Below are 15996 nucleotides of genomic sequence, written 5' to 3'. Positions count from 1 at the left end.
GGATACAAGCGGCAGAAATGAGCTTCCTCCGAAGGGTGGCTGGCCTCTCCCTTAGAGATAGGGTGAGAAGTTCGGCCATCCGGGAGGGGCTCAGAGTAGAGCAGCTGCTGCTCCGCATCGAAAGGAGCCAGCTGAGGTGGTTCGGGCATCTGACAAGGATGCCCCCTGGGCGCCTCCTGGGTGAGGTGTTCCAGGCATGTCCCGGGAGGAGGCCCCGGGGAAGACCCAGGACACGCTGGAGAGATTATATCTCTCGGCTGGCCTGGGAACGCCTTGGTATTCCCCCGGATAAGCTGGAGGAGGTGGCTGGGGAGAGGGAGGTCTGGGCCTCTTTGCTTAGGCTGCTGCCCCCGCGACCCGGCCCCGGATAAAGCGGATGAAGATGGATGGATGGATGGATTTAAAGCCATAATTTGTGTTGCAGGAACATAATTGCAATGTGTTTACATTACATAATATCATTGCATACCACTGGCGAATAAAAATAAGTTGGTGTTAAACATTAAAATATATTGACATTATACAATACATTGATATTATGATAACAGATTAATATTAGTACATCAAACATGATTTTTTTAAAGTAATCTGATGTAAATAAAATACTTTGATTTGACAAGCATTAATTACTTGAGGGAAAGTGGAAAATTAAATCAGTCATACTTATTCATATTATGTGGGACCGATGTACACAATAAAATCAAGTAAATTGAAAGAACTTTTTTTTTCAGTGTACGCTCTTTTTGTGCTGCCACTTTATTCACTTTTAGTCACTTAGTTATTTATTCACCTATTCAGTCACTTTAATTTTAAAACTGTATATGCTGTGTATTTATTATCTCATTCTTATTGCCTGTTTATGCCCTGTCCTTGTCTTCAACGTCATGCTGCTCCATTGTATCTTATTTGCCCCTTGGGGATAAGGGCTGTGTGTGTGTGTGTGTGTGTGTGTGTGTGTGTGTGTGTGTGTGTGTGTGTGTGTGTGTGTTATAATATAATACAAAGAAAATTCCAAAAAAAAACCCCAAATTGAAAACAGTACTTTTTCCACAAAATACCTGAACACAAGTGTTGCTCTGGCCAGTTAACTCATTTTGACAGTTTCTTTACTGTGTGTAAAATGGAAGTGTTTGGGTGTTTTTTTTTTCTTTTTTTTCTGATATCCAAAGTTAAGTTTGTCATTTCACAAAAAATTTGCATAGCAGAATCCAAAGAAGCAGTAAACTTAAAATTTAGTATCAATTTGTCTGTATCGTTCTGATCTGGGGTTGCGCCGTTTTTCTTATGTTGTACATTTGCACTTTATGTGGTCCTGTGTTGATTGTCCTATGTAGCACCACGGTCTTGGAAGAACGCTGACTTGCTTCACTGTGTACTGTAGCACTGCACATGGTTGAAATCACAAAGCCACTTGACTTTATGTGCTCGTTAACACTATAATCACACAACTAGACTAACAACTATGATAAAGGCGTGGTTTGTTTGGCCTGTTAGAGGGCAAACATTAGCTACCCTAGATGTCCAAATGGATACTAGGAAAGGTATGAATTACTACCATTAATATATATTTTTATATTAAGTTATTATTAATATGTTTTTGTATTTATTATTATAAGAAAAGGAGTCCAATGTGTTTTCTCTTCCCCCACTTGTGGTACCCCTGGATGGAAGGCATCTTTACCATTTGCCTATACTGCCTATCCCACAGGCAGGCTCTGCTGTGTCCTACGCATCCAGCTTTCCTAGCGATGCTCAAAGAGGAATTTCCGTCAAAGCTATCTTCAATCTAATTCATAATTTGTTGGCTCCGTAGCCACCTTTCTATATGCCTTTAGATAGTACAACTATTGTAGCAAGTGCTGTGAATAAGATATATCTATCTGCTTAGCACTTTTATCTTTTATGTTTAGTTAAGTGTTGTCTTACAGTGTGTTTTGCACTAAGTACCGAAGCAATTTCCTAATGTTGTAAACCTGCTCAACATTAGGAAATAAAACCCATTCTGATTCTGATTCAGAGGTGAATTTTGGTCATCTCAGTCTCTCACTAAATGCTCTTCTGTGACTGGTCAAGCACACGATGGGAGAGTGGGAGGTATTGTGCAGCATTTTACTTATCTTGGACAACAATCTGTGGTTACATTTTTTTAGTGGGTGGAAGAATAATAGAATCCTCCAGAAAAAGGAGCACAGATATACTGGGCATAATTAAATGCACTGTACTAGATTAGACTGAGGTCGCTATCCAGGACATAAGATAAGCTTTATTAGTTTATTAGTCCCTTTATTAAATGCCAAAAAATAAGAGCAATATTACTCTGATTAAATAAATGAAATAGATATAAAAATACGTTTGACTAGTAGCGACAAAAAGAGAATGTTTAATAGTGAGATGTTGGATGGTTTTTGATTGATTGATTGATTGATTGATTGATTGAATGCTTTATTGGCCATATGCAGGTTGCCCCGCAGAGAAATAGGACCCCCCCCCCCCCCCCCCCCCCCCCGACTTACACACACAACAAAGACATCACATGGGAATACAGTCGGAGATCGGCAGCGTTGCAGAGAAAACACTGAAAAATTACACAACAATGGGAAAAAGTACAAGAGGAAAAAAAGAGACCTCTTCACACGCTGGGCACCTATGGGAGGACAGCATGAGAACAGGAAACAAAAAAAACTCCTCTGCACAGAGAGCACATTAATGTCCACATCACAACATTAGAGCACGTGACTAGCCACAGGGGTGGATAGGGGGGTGGGAGGTAATCCGAAGGAACACAGCAGTCGTCCTACACAGCGCTACCATTTCAGCGCGGCACGCAGACCCGCCGTCTTCCCCCACAGGAAACAAGCATCGAAGGCGTTTGGAAAGGGAGGGGGATGAGTGCGTGCTTATCAGTGTAAGTGTAAGTGTGTGCGTGTCCATAGTTCAGCTGAGACAGTGTCCTTCGCCCTATCAGGCTAAGTAAACAGTCTTCCAGCCAACCCAGGTGGCCTTGCATGGGATGGGAAGAATAGTCATCACACAGTCGTTATCAGGGAGTTGTTTTGGTGGGCTCCAGCCTTGGGCCTGAGCAGCTGGCGCCGTGGTGTCCATATGTTGAATATTGTTGATTTCTCCTTTATGCGAGCAGCGAATTTAGCACTCTGACACTGGTCTCTCGATCTCCCGTTGGAGAGCCGCGAGCCTCCCCATGATGGTATCAAACTTCTGTTCCGTGGTGTTGTCATTCTTTTGATTCTGAGACCTCACTGCAGTGAGCCGTTCTGCGATGTGTTCCAACTTTCGCTCAAGGGTGTCATTGTGAGCAGGCCCCTCTCTGATGTATCCCATCATACGCTCAATGGTGTTAGTTTGAGTCTTCACGGCAGCTGTAAGCATCTCCAAGGTGTTAACCATGCTGCGTTCGTTGTGAGAGGTCGCGCCTCGTCCCGTCGCTTCAATTCCAGCGGTCAGCCTTGGGGGGGTTTGAACAGCTGGTTCCGCTCTCTTATTTCTCCGATAGGTCAGGGCCAAGCCAGCTCCGATCAGCAAGAACCCTGTTATCATGGTTCCGAATAGGTAGATGTCTTCAGCGTCCTCGATAGACAGTCCCGCCAGGCACAAGATCCTCCAGGTCTGCCACCCATCCATCGTGTATCCGGCAGGGAAAGTCCCTCCAGGGCACTCAGGCTCTCCCGAGCCCAGACTTCTCGTTGAGAAGAGGGTGTCAATAGCATTCAGAGACCAGTTGATCAAATCCATAATTCTCTTTTAGGTTTTAGAGAACGACAGTGAGAGACTGTTCCAGGGAAAGTAATGCACACGAGACAAGACAAGGACACAAGAGGCTAAGCAGGGAAGATAAGGGGAAGGAGGAGAGGAGAAAAGTGCGACCGCCTTCACCAAGAGCCAAGTATTAGCAGGTATTGAGTATTGCACATTGAGATACTTAGTGATCAGTTGGTGGATGTGTGTATTCACGTGTTCATTCGCTGTTGTTGTTTATAGTAGAGTCGGTAACTGTAGCTGGAAGGAAACGGACTGATGCAGACTAAGAGATCAGGGCCAAAGTGTGGAAGTGAGCTGCCGTAAGGTGACTAACTAATGGTGATTTCTGATATACAACAACGTGAGTGAAACTCGAGGCCGCTGTGCTTTGGTTAGAAGTGAGCAGCTCTCACAGAAGTCTCGCTGCACTGTGGGCGTCCAGCTGCATCGGTGTGTTTGCTGGGAGTTCGCGGCGTCACTTTGTCCCACAGCTGCGCTCACCAGATGCTGCTTTTAAGTCGGAGTGCGTGAACGAACATGTGTCTGAGCTGGAAAAGGGCTTTTCACGGAGCTGTGCTGCGGCTCCTTTGTTTTAGGAAAGAAAAGAGCGCAAAAAGCCGCCGAGCAGCGCTGAGCTCCGCACTGAGTCGCTAAGCTTTGGAGGCTCCACAAAGCAAGAGCAGAGAGCACCAGAGCCCGACACGAGGCCTGCCCGAGGAGACACGAGTCCGCTGTGGACTGCTCCACTGTCGGCCTGCAGTGCTGCTCACACACTCACTTTGAGCTCTTTGATCCCGAGACACGAAACACAAACTGAAGCATTGCGTGGCGCACGCGAGAGTGGCACGCGCTACATTCACTCTCCACGGTTCTCATGGTGCGTTTAAGTGCAGTGTGACGCTTCCGAGTTGCCATCACTGCACCGTGACTCGATCAGAAGGAAAGAGGAAAATGTCAGAGGAAGCACCCGCACCTGCTGCTGCCGCCGCCCCGGCCAAGGCGGCCAAGAAGAAGACGACGGCTTCCAAGCCGAAGAAGGTGGGCCCCAGCGTGGGCGAGTTGATCGTGAAAGCCATGGCCGCTTCCAAGGAGCGCAGCGGCGTGTCCACAGTCGCTCTCAAGAAGGCTCTGGCTGCCGGAGGCTACGATGTGGACAAGAACAAGGCCCGCGTCAAGACCGCCATCAAGAGCCTGGTGGCCAAGGGCACTCTGGTGCAGACCAAGGGCACCGGGGCCTCCGGATCCTTCAAGATGAACAAGAAGGCTACCGAGAGCAAAGCCAAGAAGCCCGCAAAGAAAGCCGCTCCCAAAGCCAAGAAGCCCGCCGCTGCCAAAGCCAAGAAGCCGGCAGCAGCCGCTAAAAAGTCCCCCAAGAAGCCAGCGGCAGCCAAGAAGCCCGCAGCCGCTAAGAAGTCCCCCAAGAAGGCCAAGAAGCCCGCTGTGGCGGCCAAGAAGCCCACCAAGAGCCCCAAGAAGGTCACCAAGAAGCTTCCCGCAGCCAAGAAAGCCCCCGCCAAGAAGGCCGCCAAACCCAAAGCCAAGAAGGCGGCCACGCATAATAGCATTATTGTCAAAGCAAGATAAGATACTTTTTGGGTTTGTTTTTTTCTCATAACACTTGCAGCTTGTATTACTATCATGGCTCACATTTCACAATCAGAAACAGTTTTATTGCCAAATTGGGGGGGGGGGGGTTATGACATTAGGAAATTGCTGCCATACTTGGTGCAAAACAACCCTTAAAAATTAAAAGTGCTCAGGAGGTGTGTGTGTGTGTGTGTGTGTGTGTACATGTGCGCAGGTGATGATCAGCGCCACAATGGAACAGATGCAGAGAACACAGTATAGGGTCACGTGTTTGTGGTGGGAACAGTCATATGTACACGAGTGCTGTGTCTTCAGAAATCTACAACTATGTTTACAGTCACACCTTCATAGTCAATACATCAAACCACTTCTTATCTCTTACTATGAAGCATTATAATACAAGAAACCTTTAAAAGTCATCACCTACATCTTTTTTTTTTTTAATAAACAACAAATATGACTGGAAATAAATTAATAGATGCATGTTATTATCATCTACGTATGGAATATTTTTCCCTTCTATTTTTATTTCTAAACAGCTGTTTTAGTGGAAACACACTGTATATTTTAAGAATACCGAGCCAATATAATCAAATTAAATGCTCCACTCTACAACCCGACCTGACTAAATCTAGGCCAGTTGAACTGATATTAGGTGATTTCAAGCACACACTTTACTCCAAGCTGAACCCATGCAGCTATTTGTTGTCGCATGTATTTATTTCATGACTAATGTCATGACCATTTTGATTAATGCACATTTCAACAAATGGGCTTCCTTGGCGTTAAGGATGCGGGGGAATTCCCATTATTTCAAAATATAGACACAAAAACCTAAGCCTAGACGGAAGTGACTTTCCAAAATTTCCCAAATTCAGCAGCAGCGCTGAACACGTCGCAAATGGCTCCACATTTTCCTCCCTCTGCACCTGGATAGTTCCTGCAGCACCAGAGTACGTCCACCACACGTCCCCCTCCCCCTCTTCTGTGTTATGGCTTTTGCGTTTGACAAAGTTTGTGGTCTTGCCTCATGTGTCATGAACAATGTTCCCTCTAAGCTGTGCGCATGCGTAATTGCGCACTGCTGGCACAGTCTCTGCGCACAGAAAATCTGCGTTGCGCACAAAAAAAATCTAACCTGAATTGAAATTAAAATTAAAACTTTAACAATTCTGTTTTGCAGTGTTAGTCAGTAAGTGACTGGCTGCTCCCGTATGGGATTAGAACAATGCCACCTTATCCCATAGTCCAGCCGATAATGTGATTCACATTCGTATATACGCAGCTAATCAACGTTGTTGACAGGCTATGACAGCGTCCTTATGTGCTGACACCGGTGTTTTAGCTAGCAAAGCGGCGTGGCTGATGTGGAGTGAAGCCACGGTCATGACAACATGTACAATCTTTGGAGATGTGAGCAGGACAGACGGAACAATTGGTGGAAAAAGTGTGGACTTTATACCAGTTTTTAAATTGTGTTGATCGGCCACATAAAACCAGTTATGATAAAATATCTGCAATGTTTGGTTTTCTTCCTGAATACTGTCGTTGTTTATATTTACTGCGGGAAGAAACGGTAAAAACGGCGTTTTATAAGGAAAACACTCGAAAGCCTGTGAGCAAAAACAAAACACCCCCCCCCCCCCCCCCCCCTTTCCTATTGGTCAAAGAATGTACCGTGTCAACCAATGAAAAAATGATATGGCAACAGTTGTTTAGGAAGGGGAAAAGTTTTAGGAATGTTTTGAGATGTGAGAGATTTGCGATGTTTAGCGCAAATCTTGTGTAGTTAGTGTGTAGTGTAGTCAATAGTTTTGTTGTGTGTGTCAGAACAACGAGGCGACTGCTGAATGTTACAGGTGTTACAGCAGTGATACATCTCCTGCTGTCAGGCCTGCAGGTATCAGGCTGTTGTTCTCCTTCATCTCATAGTGGACAGAAATTATTTTTTGGAGTGGCACAAATAATTTGTGTGGATTCAGATTTGATGCAGAACAGCTGATTGTTCTGTAGAAAGTTTGAAATGTTTATTTTAAAAAAACGCCTTGGCTGCATTTTTAGATAAACAGCTGCAAAAAAATTTGCAAATCTCAGTTACTTTTTTGAAGAAGTAACTATATAATTAATTGCCCAACATTGGTCATTGTATGCTGTATTTTGCAGACAGAGAGTTACAGGACTCTCTCCCAGACCACAGACTCATAATACAAGTCAGAGCTTTATATTAAAAAAACAAAAAGTTGTGTTTTCAAAGTTGGAGTTCAAGTTATTTTTACTTCCAATTGTGTTAGCATACTACACAGGTCATGAACAAGATTTTTTTTTTAATTTTCATTGTAAGTGGGGCTAAAGCACTTAATTAAAAGTAGTCTAACATAAATGTAAATGCTGTAATTTGATTACTTTATTAAACCATGTAACTTGGATGGATTTGATGCCTGCGTGACCACAGTGCACACGTCTGCTGTTGCTCACAGTGGTCCAAGTGTCCGCTCAGGGAGTTTGTGTGTTCGCTCAGACACATGAAAAATTAGAGGGAACATTGGTCATGAACCACGTCGTGTCTGTTTCCACGAGCTTAGGATCTGCTTTTAATGTCAACCATGATGCATTTCTACGGCCGTAGTTAGCATGTCAGTAATGAGTAGCTCCGAATTGTTAAGACCGTAAAAATGTGATGTAGTCAGTTGTGTTGAACGTGATCTTTTGACCTGAGCAAGTTTGTTAGAATAAAGTGACAGATTTCTGAAAGATACAAGCTAACAGAGGTCAAAAAGGCACGGGCATCGGTCACGCTGCGAGAGAGACTGCAAGTGGTTTTGATCCAAGAAGAAGTGTTCAGTATTACATGAGTTGCTGAAAAGAAATATTTTCTGGAATCATTTTGAAAGAGTAATAAGAGGTAAGTAACTAAAAGGTAATGATTATACATACACACACACGGAAGTCGGCGAGAATAAGGTAATACTACATTTCCATATACACAAGGATGTTTGCTCAGAAAGAAGTGTGTGGCTCTGAAAAGAGCCTTTGTTTATTTGTTTCGTGCGTGAAGCAGAGGCTTTGGCATTTACTTGGCCTTGACAGGCTTCTCGGTCTTCTTGGGCAGCAGCACGGCCTGGATGTTGGGCAGCACACCACCCTGGGCGATGGTGACTCCGCCAAGGAGCTTGTTGAGCTCCTCGTCGTTGCGCACAGCCAGCTGCAGGTGACGTGGGATGATACGAGTCTTCTTGTTGTCGCGGGCTGCGTTGCCAGCCAGCTCGAGGATCTCAGCGGTCAGGTACTCGAGCACAGCTGCCAGGTAGACGGGGACGCCGGCACCCACGCGCTGCGCATAGTTGCCTTTGCGCAGCAGTCTGTGGACACGACCCACTGGAGCCCGGCACGGGATGAACGGGTCTTAGCCTTAGCTCTGGCTTTGTCTCCGGTTTTGCTTTTTTTTTTTTTTTTTTCCTCATGGATTTTATTATAAAAAGAAATGCAGTTACGTTTCTCATGTTTCCTGTAAAGACTGAATTTGAAAGGTTTGAAAGTATTTAAATGTCTCCTGTTGAAGTGAAACACCTTTTTTATTGTTGTTCTACATTTTATGGACATGCAGTTTCAAAACAATGTGTTAACATTAACTTTTACAAAATACTGTACAGTTTCTCCAGCATTTCTTTCCAAAACACAAAACTTGAGTGAATGTGGGATTTTATATTTTACTGAGTAGCTGCTCTAGTAGAGTCCTTGGGGAGAGTTTAGGGGAATCTGCCGGGACTGAAAAGGTCACTGTCCCAAGAAGGAAGCCATGGGATCATCTGGCCTGCTGCGTTTCATGCGGAAGGCCTCCATTGTTACGGCCCTAGCAGGGCCTCTCTCTCTCTCCTGAAGGTGCCTGTATGGGCATGTCCCACTACCTCCTCTGCCTGAGGTGCCACCTTTCCCTCCTGTACAGCTGACTCCCATCAGCAATTAAAGGTATTTAAGCCCAGAGCAGGGTGAGCTCTGGACCAGAGTGCCATTTGTGTGGGTACAGCTAGTGAGCTGAGTGGTTTTTCGGTGTTTCCAGCTGGTGAGCTGTGTTTTGTGGTTTTCAGCTAGTGAGCTGCGTTTTCCTTTTGACTTTTTGCATTACTGACCAACGCCTGAGTTTTGTTTGTGTTACTTTTATGGTGATAGCGGCTTGTCCGTCTCTTTTAGTTGAACTTCTTCAATAAAATTGTTTTATTCAATTGTTTCGCCTCCTTGACTCCTTTTTCTGACCCGGTCACTTTTGTTACTTCCCCCTCCCCGCCTAGACCCCCCCCAGGGGACCGTAACAAGTGGGGGCTCGTCCGGGATAATTGAACAAGGAATTCTGTGCTGGATTTGGTTTTTGTTGTTTATCTCGCTTTGGCACCTTTTAGAGATTCCTAACTTCCAAGTTAAGGTAGGTGAGTGTCCAGCTGAGCTTTTTAAGTTCCTCCTTCGGGCACTCTTTTGTTATTTTGCCTTTGTTATTTTTGGAGTAATCCTGGGTGGGGATTAATTCTCTGTTGGGGGTAGGCAATTCAGGGCTCCGGTCGCTGAAGTTCTGCCTTTAAAGTTGCCTCGAGCCCAGCACGCTCCGGAAGATAGGCAGGGCAAGGTTTTGGAACTGGGTAAGTTGTTTTTGTTAACGGGTGCGTGGCGAGAGGTAAGTTGGTCAGCTAAAGTAAGTTGTGTAGTTGGCTGTTAATTGTCTTAATTAAGGGTGTGTTTTCTAACCCTTCACCATCCCCAAAATGGATGACACAGCTGCTAGTGTACAGGTGTCTAGAGGCTCGTTTGTGAGCAATAATATTCACCTGGTTCCAGTCTTCTGCGAATCCAGTGTTCACAGCTTTTTCAGTGTATTCGAACGCCTAGCAACTGCACTGCAGTGGCCTCAAGATGTGTGGGGGGTGATGTTGCTGTGTAGGTTGACAGGTAAGGCTCAAGAAGCTTGTTCTGTTCTGTCTGGGCAGGATGGCCTAGTTTATGGAAAGATCAAAAGTGCCGTCCTCCAAGCCTATGAACTGGTACCTGAGGCCTATAGGCAGCATTTTCGAGGGTTGGAGTTGGCACAGGGACAGTCCTATCTTGACTTCGCTAGGGAGAAGGCAAAGCTCTTTGATAGGTGGTGTTCTGCAAGCCAGGTTAATGATGTGGGGTCCATACGTGAGCTTATGCTGGTGGAGGACTTTAAAAACTCTGTTCCTAAGTCTGTTGCCCTTTATTTAAGTGAACAGAGGGCTACAACTTTACAGCAAGCTGCCACCCTGGCAGATGAGTTTAAGCTGACTCATAAAGCAAGTGCTGTCGGATAGGATATCCATCTGCACTATAGCGCATCCTGGACAGGTAAGAGTGGGCCAGCTAATAAGGAAAATGCAGTTATGGTTTTAAGACCTAGGCCCAAACTGTGTTTTTTCTGTCACAAGCCTGGCCATGTGGTTGCCAATTGTGTCAAACTGGCACTCAAACAGAAAGCCCACTCAACACAAAAGGGGCCTGTTTTGAGAAAAGTCAGTCGTGGCTCTCAAACTGACAAGCTTGCCAGGCCTACTGAAAGGCTAAACCTGGAGCACAATTGCTCGGTAGCACCCCGTAATCAGGGTACGAGGCCAACTAACCCTGAGCTGCCCCTGGTTGACCCTTTCTCCGGTTCATGTTCAAAACCACCCTTCAGATCTGCACCCCTTGCTAACAAGTATGTCTGTGTTTCAGTGAAGCCCGCTAGCTGCCTGCTGGGTTCTCCACACGTGATAGTTCGAAGCCCTGGCTATCCCATGGGACACTGTTTCGAGGGTTTGGGGCCACTCTCTGGGAATGTTGTGAACCCACTGAGATGGGATTGGCAGTTTCCGCAGGCAATGCCTAACCGGTGCTATGGGGTTTGGTAGGTGGAAAACCTGCAATTTCTTCATGAAACGGCTATGGAGTCACTTTGTGTTATCGTAAATTTGACAAACCATGGGTTTGCATTTATGGGAGGGGGTGTTACGGCCCTAGCAGGGCCTCTCTCTCTCTCCTGAAGGTGCCTGTGTGGGCATGTCCCACTACCTCCTCTGCCTGAGGTGCCACCTTTCCCTCCTGTACAGCTGACTCCCATCAGCAATTAAAGGTATTTAAGCCCAGAGCAGGGTGAGCTCTGGGCCAGAGTGCCATTTGTGTGGGTACAGCTAGTGAGCTGAGTGGTTTTTCGGTGTTTCCAGCTGGTGAGCTGTGTTTTGTGGTTTTCAGCTAGTGAGCTGCGTTTTCCTTTTGACTTTTTGCATTACTGACCAACGCCTGAGTTTTGTTTGTGTTACTTTTATGGTGATAGCGGCTTGTCCGTCTCTTTTAGTTGAATTACTTCAATAAAACTGTTTTATTTAACTTTTTGCCTCCTTGATTCCTTTTTCTGACCCGGTCACTTTTGTTACTTCCCCCTCACCGCCTAGACCCCCCCAGGGGAACGTAACACCATCTCCTCCTCAGTGGGCGCCTTTACTTCAAACAAGCTGTTGTACGGCCTCTTCCCCTCATCCAGCTGTATTAGCATCTCCACCTGCTTCACCTGCTTCACCCGCTTGTCCTCTGCTTCTAGAGCCTTCTTCAGCTTTTCCTTCTTCTTCTCCTCATCCTCCGAATCACTGCTGTCGGAGTCGAGCTTCTTGTTCTTTCTGTTCTTCTCTTTCATCTTATCTTGATGCATTTCTAGCAGAGTCTTGGGCTGTTCCTCCTCCTGTGGCTCAGTTATTGCCTCTTCAAATGGAGTGCACTCTGAGTTGTTAATTCCAATTCCAGCTGATCCTGTGCAGTAACTCTGTTTGACCATGGAGTGGCAACACTTGTACCCCTAGAAGCCGTCTTTCCAGTAGGAACCCCAAATACAAGTGTGGTTGTTGATGAGCACGTCCTCCTCATATTTGGAGCGAGCGACAGCCTTTTCGAGTCCTTTCAGCACAGCGCCGTGACGCAAATACTCCACGTAGTCCTCCGTCAGGGCACACAGCAACTCCCGCGGTGGTGCATCCAAATGCCAGGGTAAATGCCACCCGGGGGATTAATAAAGTTTTATTTTATCTAATCTAATCTAATAACTTTAATCTCAGCCAAACCGATTTACTTACGAACAAACAAAACACTGAAAAAAGCCCAACAATAACATTTTTAGGTTGTCTAAGTGACTTATATATTACGTTTAACCCGAGCAGCGAAAGTCCGCAGTGATCTGAAAATGATGTGCCGGGAGTTGTGCCGTTCTCAGCCGCATCACTAACCCTCGAGCTCCCGGTTAGCTGTCGAGCTGGTGGGTAGCAGACATCTCCGAAAACGTCGAAGCACTTTTGCAAATATGCGATATCTTGATAAACCGAGCAGATATTTGATGTTTACACAGCTACTTTTTCGCCTGAAAATATGTTAAAAGTTTATTTGGTGACCCAGAAAGATTAGTATGAGTAATTTTAAAACTTAGTAGCATTGCTGGAAACTGGAGTTTGGCTGGGCGCTATGAATTCTGGGATATGGTAGGCCACGAAGGACACACCCGACCCATCCTTCAAATTCGGGGAAAAGGAGGACGCATTTGTCGGCTGCATTCGGAGGAGTCTACGAATTTGGACAGCCTTCGGCGCGTCGCTGTGACGTAATCGGTCTACAAATGTGGCCTCAGGAGGATGCAGCCCATGAATTTGGACACGACCAAAGAGAGAAAGAATGGCAAGAACCAAGCAGACCGCTTGCAAATCCACTGGCGGCAAAGCCCCCAGAAAGCAGCTGGCCACCAAGGCCGCTCGTAAGAGCGCCCCGGCCACCGGAGGCGTCAAGAAACCTCACCATTACAGGCCCGGCACCGTGGCTCTGCGCGAGATCCGCCGTTACCAGAAGTCCACCGAGCTGCTCATTCGCAAGCTGCCCTTCCAGCGCCTGGTCCGCGAGATCGCTCAGGATTTCAAGACCGACTTGCGCTTCCAGAGCTCAGCTGTCATGGCTCTGCAGGAGGCCAGCGAGGCTTACCTGGTCGGACTCTTCGAGGACACCAACCTGTGCGCCATCCACGCCAAGAGGGTCACCATCATGCCCAAAGACATTCAACTGGCTCGCCGCATCCGCGGAGAGAGGGCTTAAGCTGTCTGCACGCCCTCCTACAAACAACGGCTCTTTTCAGAGCCAACACACTCACACCGAGAGCGTGCTCCTTTCTTACAATAACATTAACCTCATACAAGACAGTACAAGACAGTTTTTTTTTTATATAATAGAAGCCATATGCTTGGCATGAAGGTGGCATCCAGTAACTTGATCTAAGCACCAGTACTTCCAATTCTTTCCTGCTACACATAAGTTTACATTACTTACAGTAGAAGAAGACTGTGACACCCCTGCTCTAAAGTACCTTTAGAGTTGTTTAAATTGGCTATAAACTATGAATGTACATAACAATAAGCCTAACATGGATCAGATATTTTTCACAGTTCATGTTCAGTTCACAGGTGCGGTTGTTTTTGTTTTTTTTCACTCCCCAAAGATGTATAAAAAACTAACAATTTAACACAATTCTTTGAACTAACTTTGAGCATGGAAACACAGCATCGTCATGTTCCGCTGGCGTTGATCCAATACCTAGGCCACATCGCTGATGTTGGATTGAAGCTGACTTTTGGGAACTCTGTTAAACTAATCTCACTGCACAAACTGTCTTCAGACTTTGACACTAACATTGATAACATACAGAAAAATTATACTGTGAAGCTGTCCAGATCAGTCCAGTCAAGTAGAGATCATAGATATAGTGCTCCCACAGTATGACTCCCCGCCGCTTTCAAGTCAGAAAATATAGTATTGACATTCTGAATAATCTGTTGCGATCATCTGTGAATGCTATTGCATGTACTAAAGCCAATATAAACACACTTCTAAAACTACATTGATTCTGGAAGTATGGACGTTCTGGTATTCAGAGTTTCAAGGTAAAACCTCATTAACAACCTATTTGATCTGGGGACAACTAATAATATTTCATGGCATGACCTTCCCCCCCTATCTGGCTCCGTTGGAGGCACCACTGGTTATTGGCCTTTAATAAAGATATTAACTGGATATAAACTGTTGGATTGTCTCTGTGACACATGTAGTACTCAATCTCATATCGTGTACAGTACACAGCTACTGCACCCCAGGCACAGTCATGCTGTTCCTCATTTCCGCCAAAGGCCAGTAGATGGCGTAGTTGCAAGCACTCCTGTTTTCTTTTACGTCCACAAATCAGATGTAAATTCAGGAGTCCTTCAAGCAACCCCTCACATTTGTTTCTGTCTGTTAGTTATGGTTTTTTTTTCTCTTAGTCTCGATACTACGAAGAAAAGAACCTGTCAAAATGAGTGGGCGCGGAAAGACCGGAGTAATTGGTTATTAGTTATGTAATCATGCCCCCGTATGCCCCATTATCGTTTGCTTCAAACTTCAGCAATTTATGGGTGAGACTTAAGTACATCGGAGACGGGGACCCCCCGACCCGTGATTATGTTGCTGAAGAGCTGATATTGCAAACATCATGGCTGAATGTGCAGGACATATACTCCTTCATTGCTCTCCCCAGTAAACGGGATTTTGAGCTGTGTTTCACCGAAGAGGCGCCCTTACGTCGCTTCTTAGAGATCTCTCTTTCCAACGCATCACATCCGAAATGGAAAGACTGGCAAGTGGAGTCTTCTGTCCAGGTAGAGGTAGTGACTCTTGTTGTTAAGTTCTGGACTGGAAGGATTCCAGACCAAGATATCGAGTTATATCTTAAAAGGTATTGCGAGATTCTTCAACCCCCAGTCAAGCCAGTGGATAAATTCGGATTCTGGTATGGAGTCCGAAAATACAAAGTTCGGATGCGTAGAGACGAAGCTGGACATATAATCTCTATCCCTAATTCCATCTCGTTGGGCCCCTACAATGGCAGGATTATTTATCCGGGCCAATCGGTGAGGTGTTTCATCTGCCAAGGTCCAGACCACCAGGCGAGAGAATGCCCCACTGTCAAATGTTGGAAATGTGGTGAGTTGGGCCACAAGGCTAAAATTTGCCAAAACGAAAGTGAGTGCTCCCTCTGTGGTGCGAAAGGGCACACCTTCTTTAAATGCCCCAAGTCTTTTGTGAATATACTTAAATCTTCCCAACAACCTCGACCTTCTGCCACCATGGATTTCCCTTCTTTGGTGGATCCTTCCCAAGTCTTGGATCCCCCCGTGAGTGACCAGGTGAGAGAGCCCCCTCCCTCTACTCCCCCCCACCTTCCTCCTACGGCTGCCTCACTGTCACTCCCAGTTTCGCTTGGATTGGACAATCCACAAGTGGATGATCAGGATACCCAGTCTAGCCCTGTTCAAAATGAGTTACCATCTCCACTGTCTCAGTCAAGTAAAAAAAGTGACGAGAGTGATGAAGAGCTAGATGGTAACCTAATCATAGAGACATCGGATGGTGAGAATAAAAGCGATAGTGACGACGAAGAAATTGACAGCGAGCAGACACCTAATGACGACGGAGATAGCGAGGACCATGGATCCTTCCCTCTCTCAGAGGCGGCATCTCTGGCTCTTGCTTCGCTGCCCGGGGAAACGAAAGTAAAACGGAAGACCTTCTTTAGTGGAAGTCACCCAGCCCTCAACAAGCTCGTCAACGAGGATA

At 45.9% G+C, this 15996-nt stretch overlaps 1 protein-coding gene and 2 pseudogenes across 1 annotated transcript; 1 reads left to right on the top strand and 2 right to left on the bottom strand.

The window, feature by feature from the left end:
* Positions 1 to 8413: 8413 nt before the first annotated feature.
* Positions 8414 to 9183, bottom strand: LOC146629952 (histone H2A-like; annotated as a pseudogene).
* A 2587-nt stretch (positions 9184 to 11770) lies between these two features.
* LOC146629951 (pre-mRNA-splicing factor SLU7 pseudogene) lies at positions 11771 to 12352 on the bottom strand (annotated as a pseudogene).
* A 683-nt stretch (positions 12353 to 13035) lies between these two features.
* LOC146629950 (histone H3-like) lies at positions 13036 to 13446 on the top strand. The gene has a single exon (XM_085355491.1). The coding sequence runs from the start codon at positions 13036 to 13038 to the stop codon at positions 13444 to 13446; it is 411 nt and encodes a 136-aa protein (XP_085211617.1).
* Positions 13447 to 15996: the final 2550 nt, after the last annotated feature.

The sequence above is a fragment of the Diplotaxodon limnothrissa genome, linkage group LG6, assembly GCF_057381915.1.
Source record: "Diplotaxodon limnothrissa isolate DT_005_m linkage group LG6, D_limnothrissa_male_GT1.1, whole genome shotgun sequence".
NCBI lineage: Eukaryota > Metazoa > Chordata > Actinopteri > Cichliformes > Cichlidae > Diplotaxodon > Diplotaxodon limnothrissa.
Note: the sequence above shows the minus strand (reverse complement) of the source record. Positions and strands in the feature narration are given on the sequence as shown.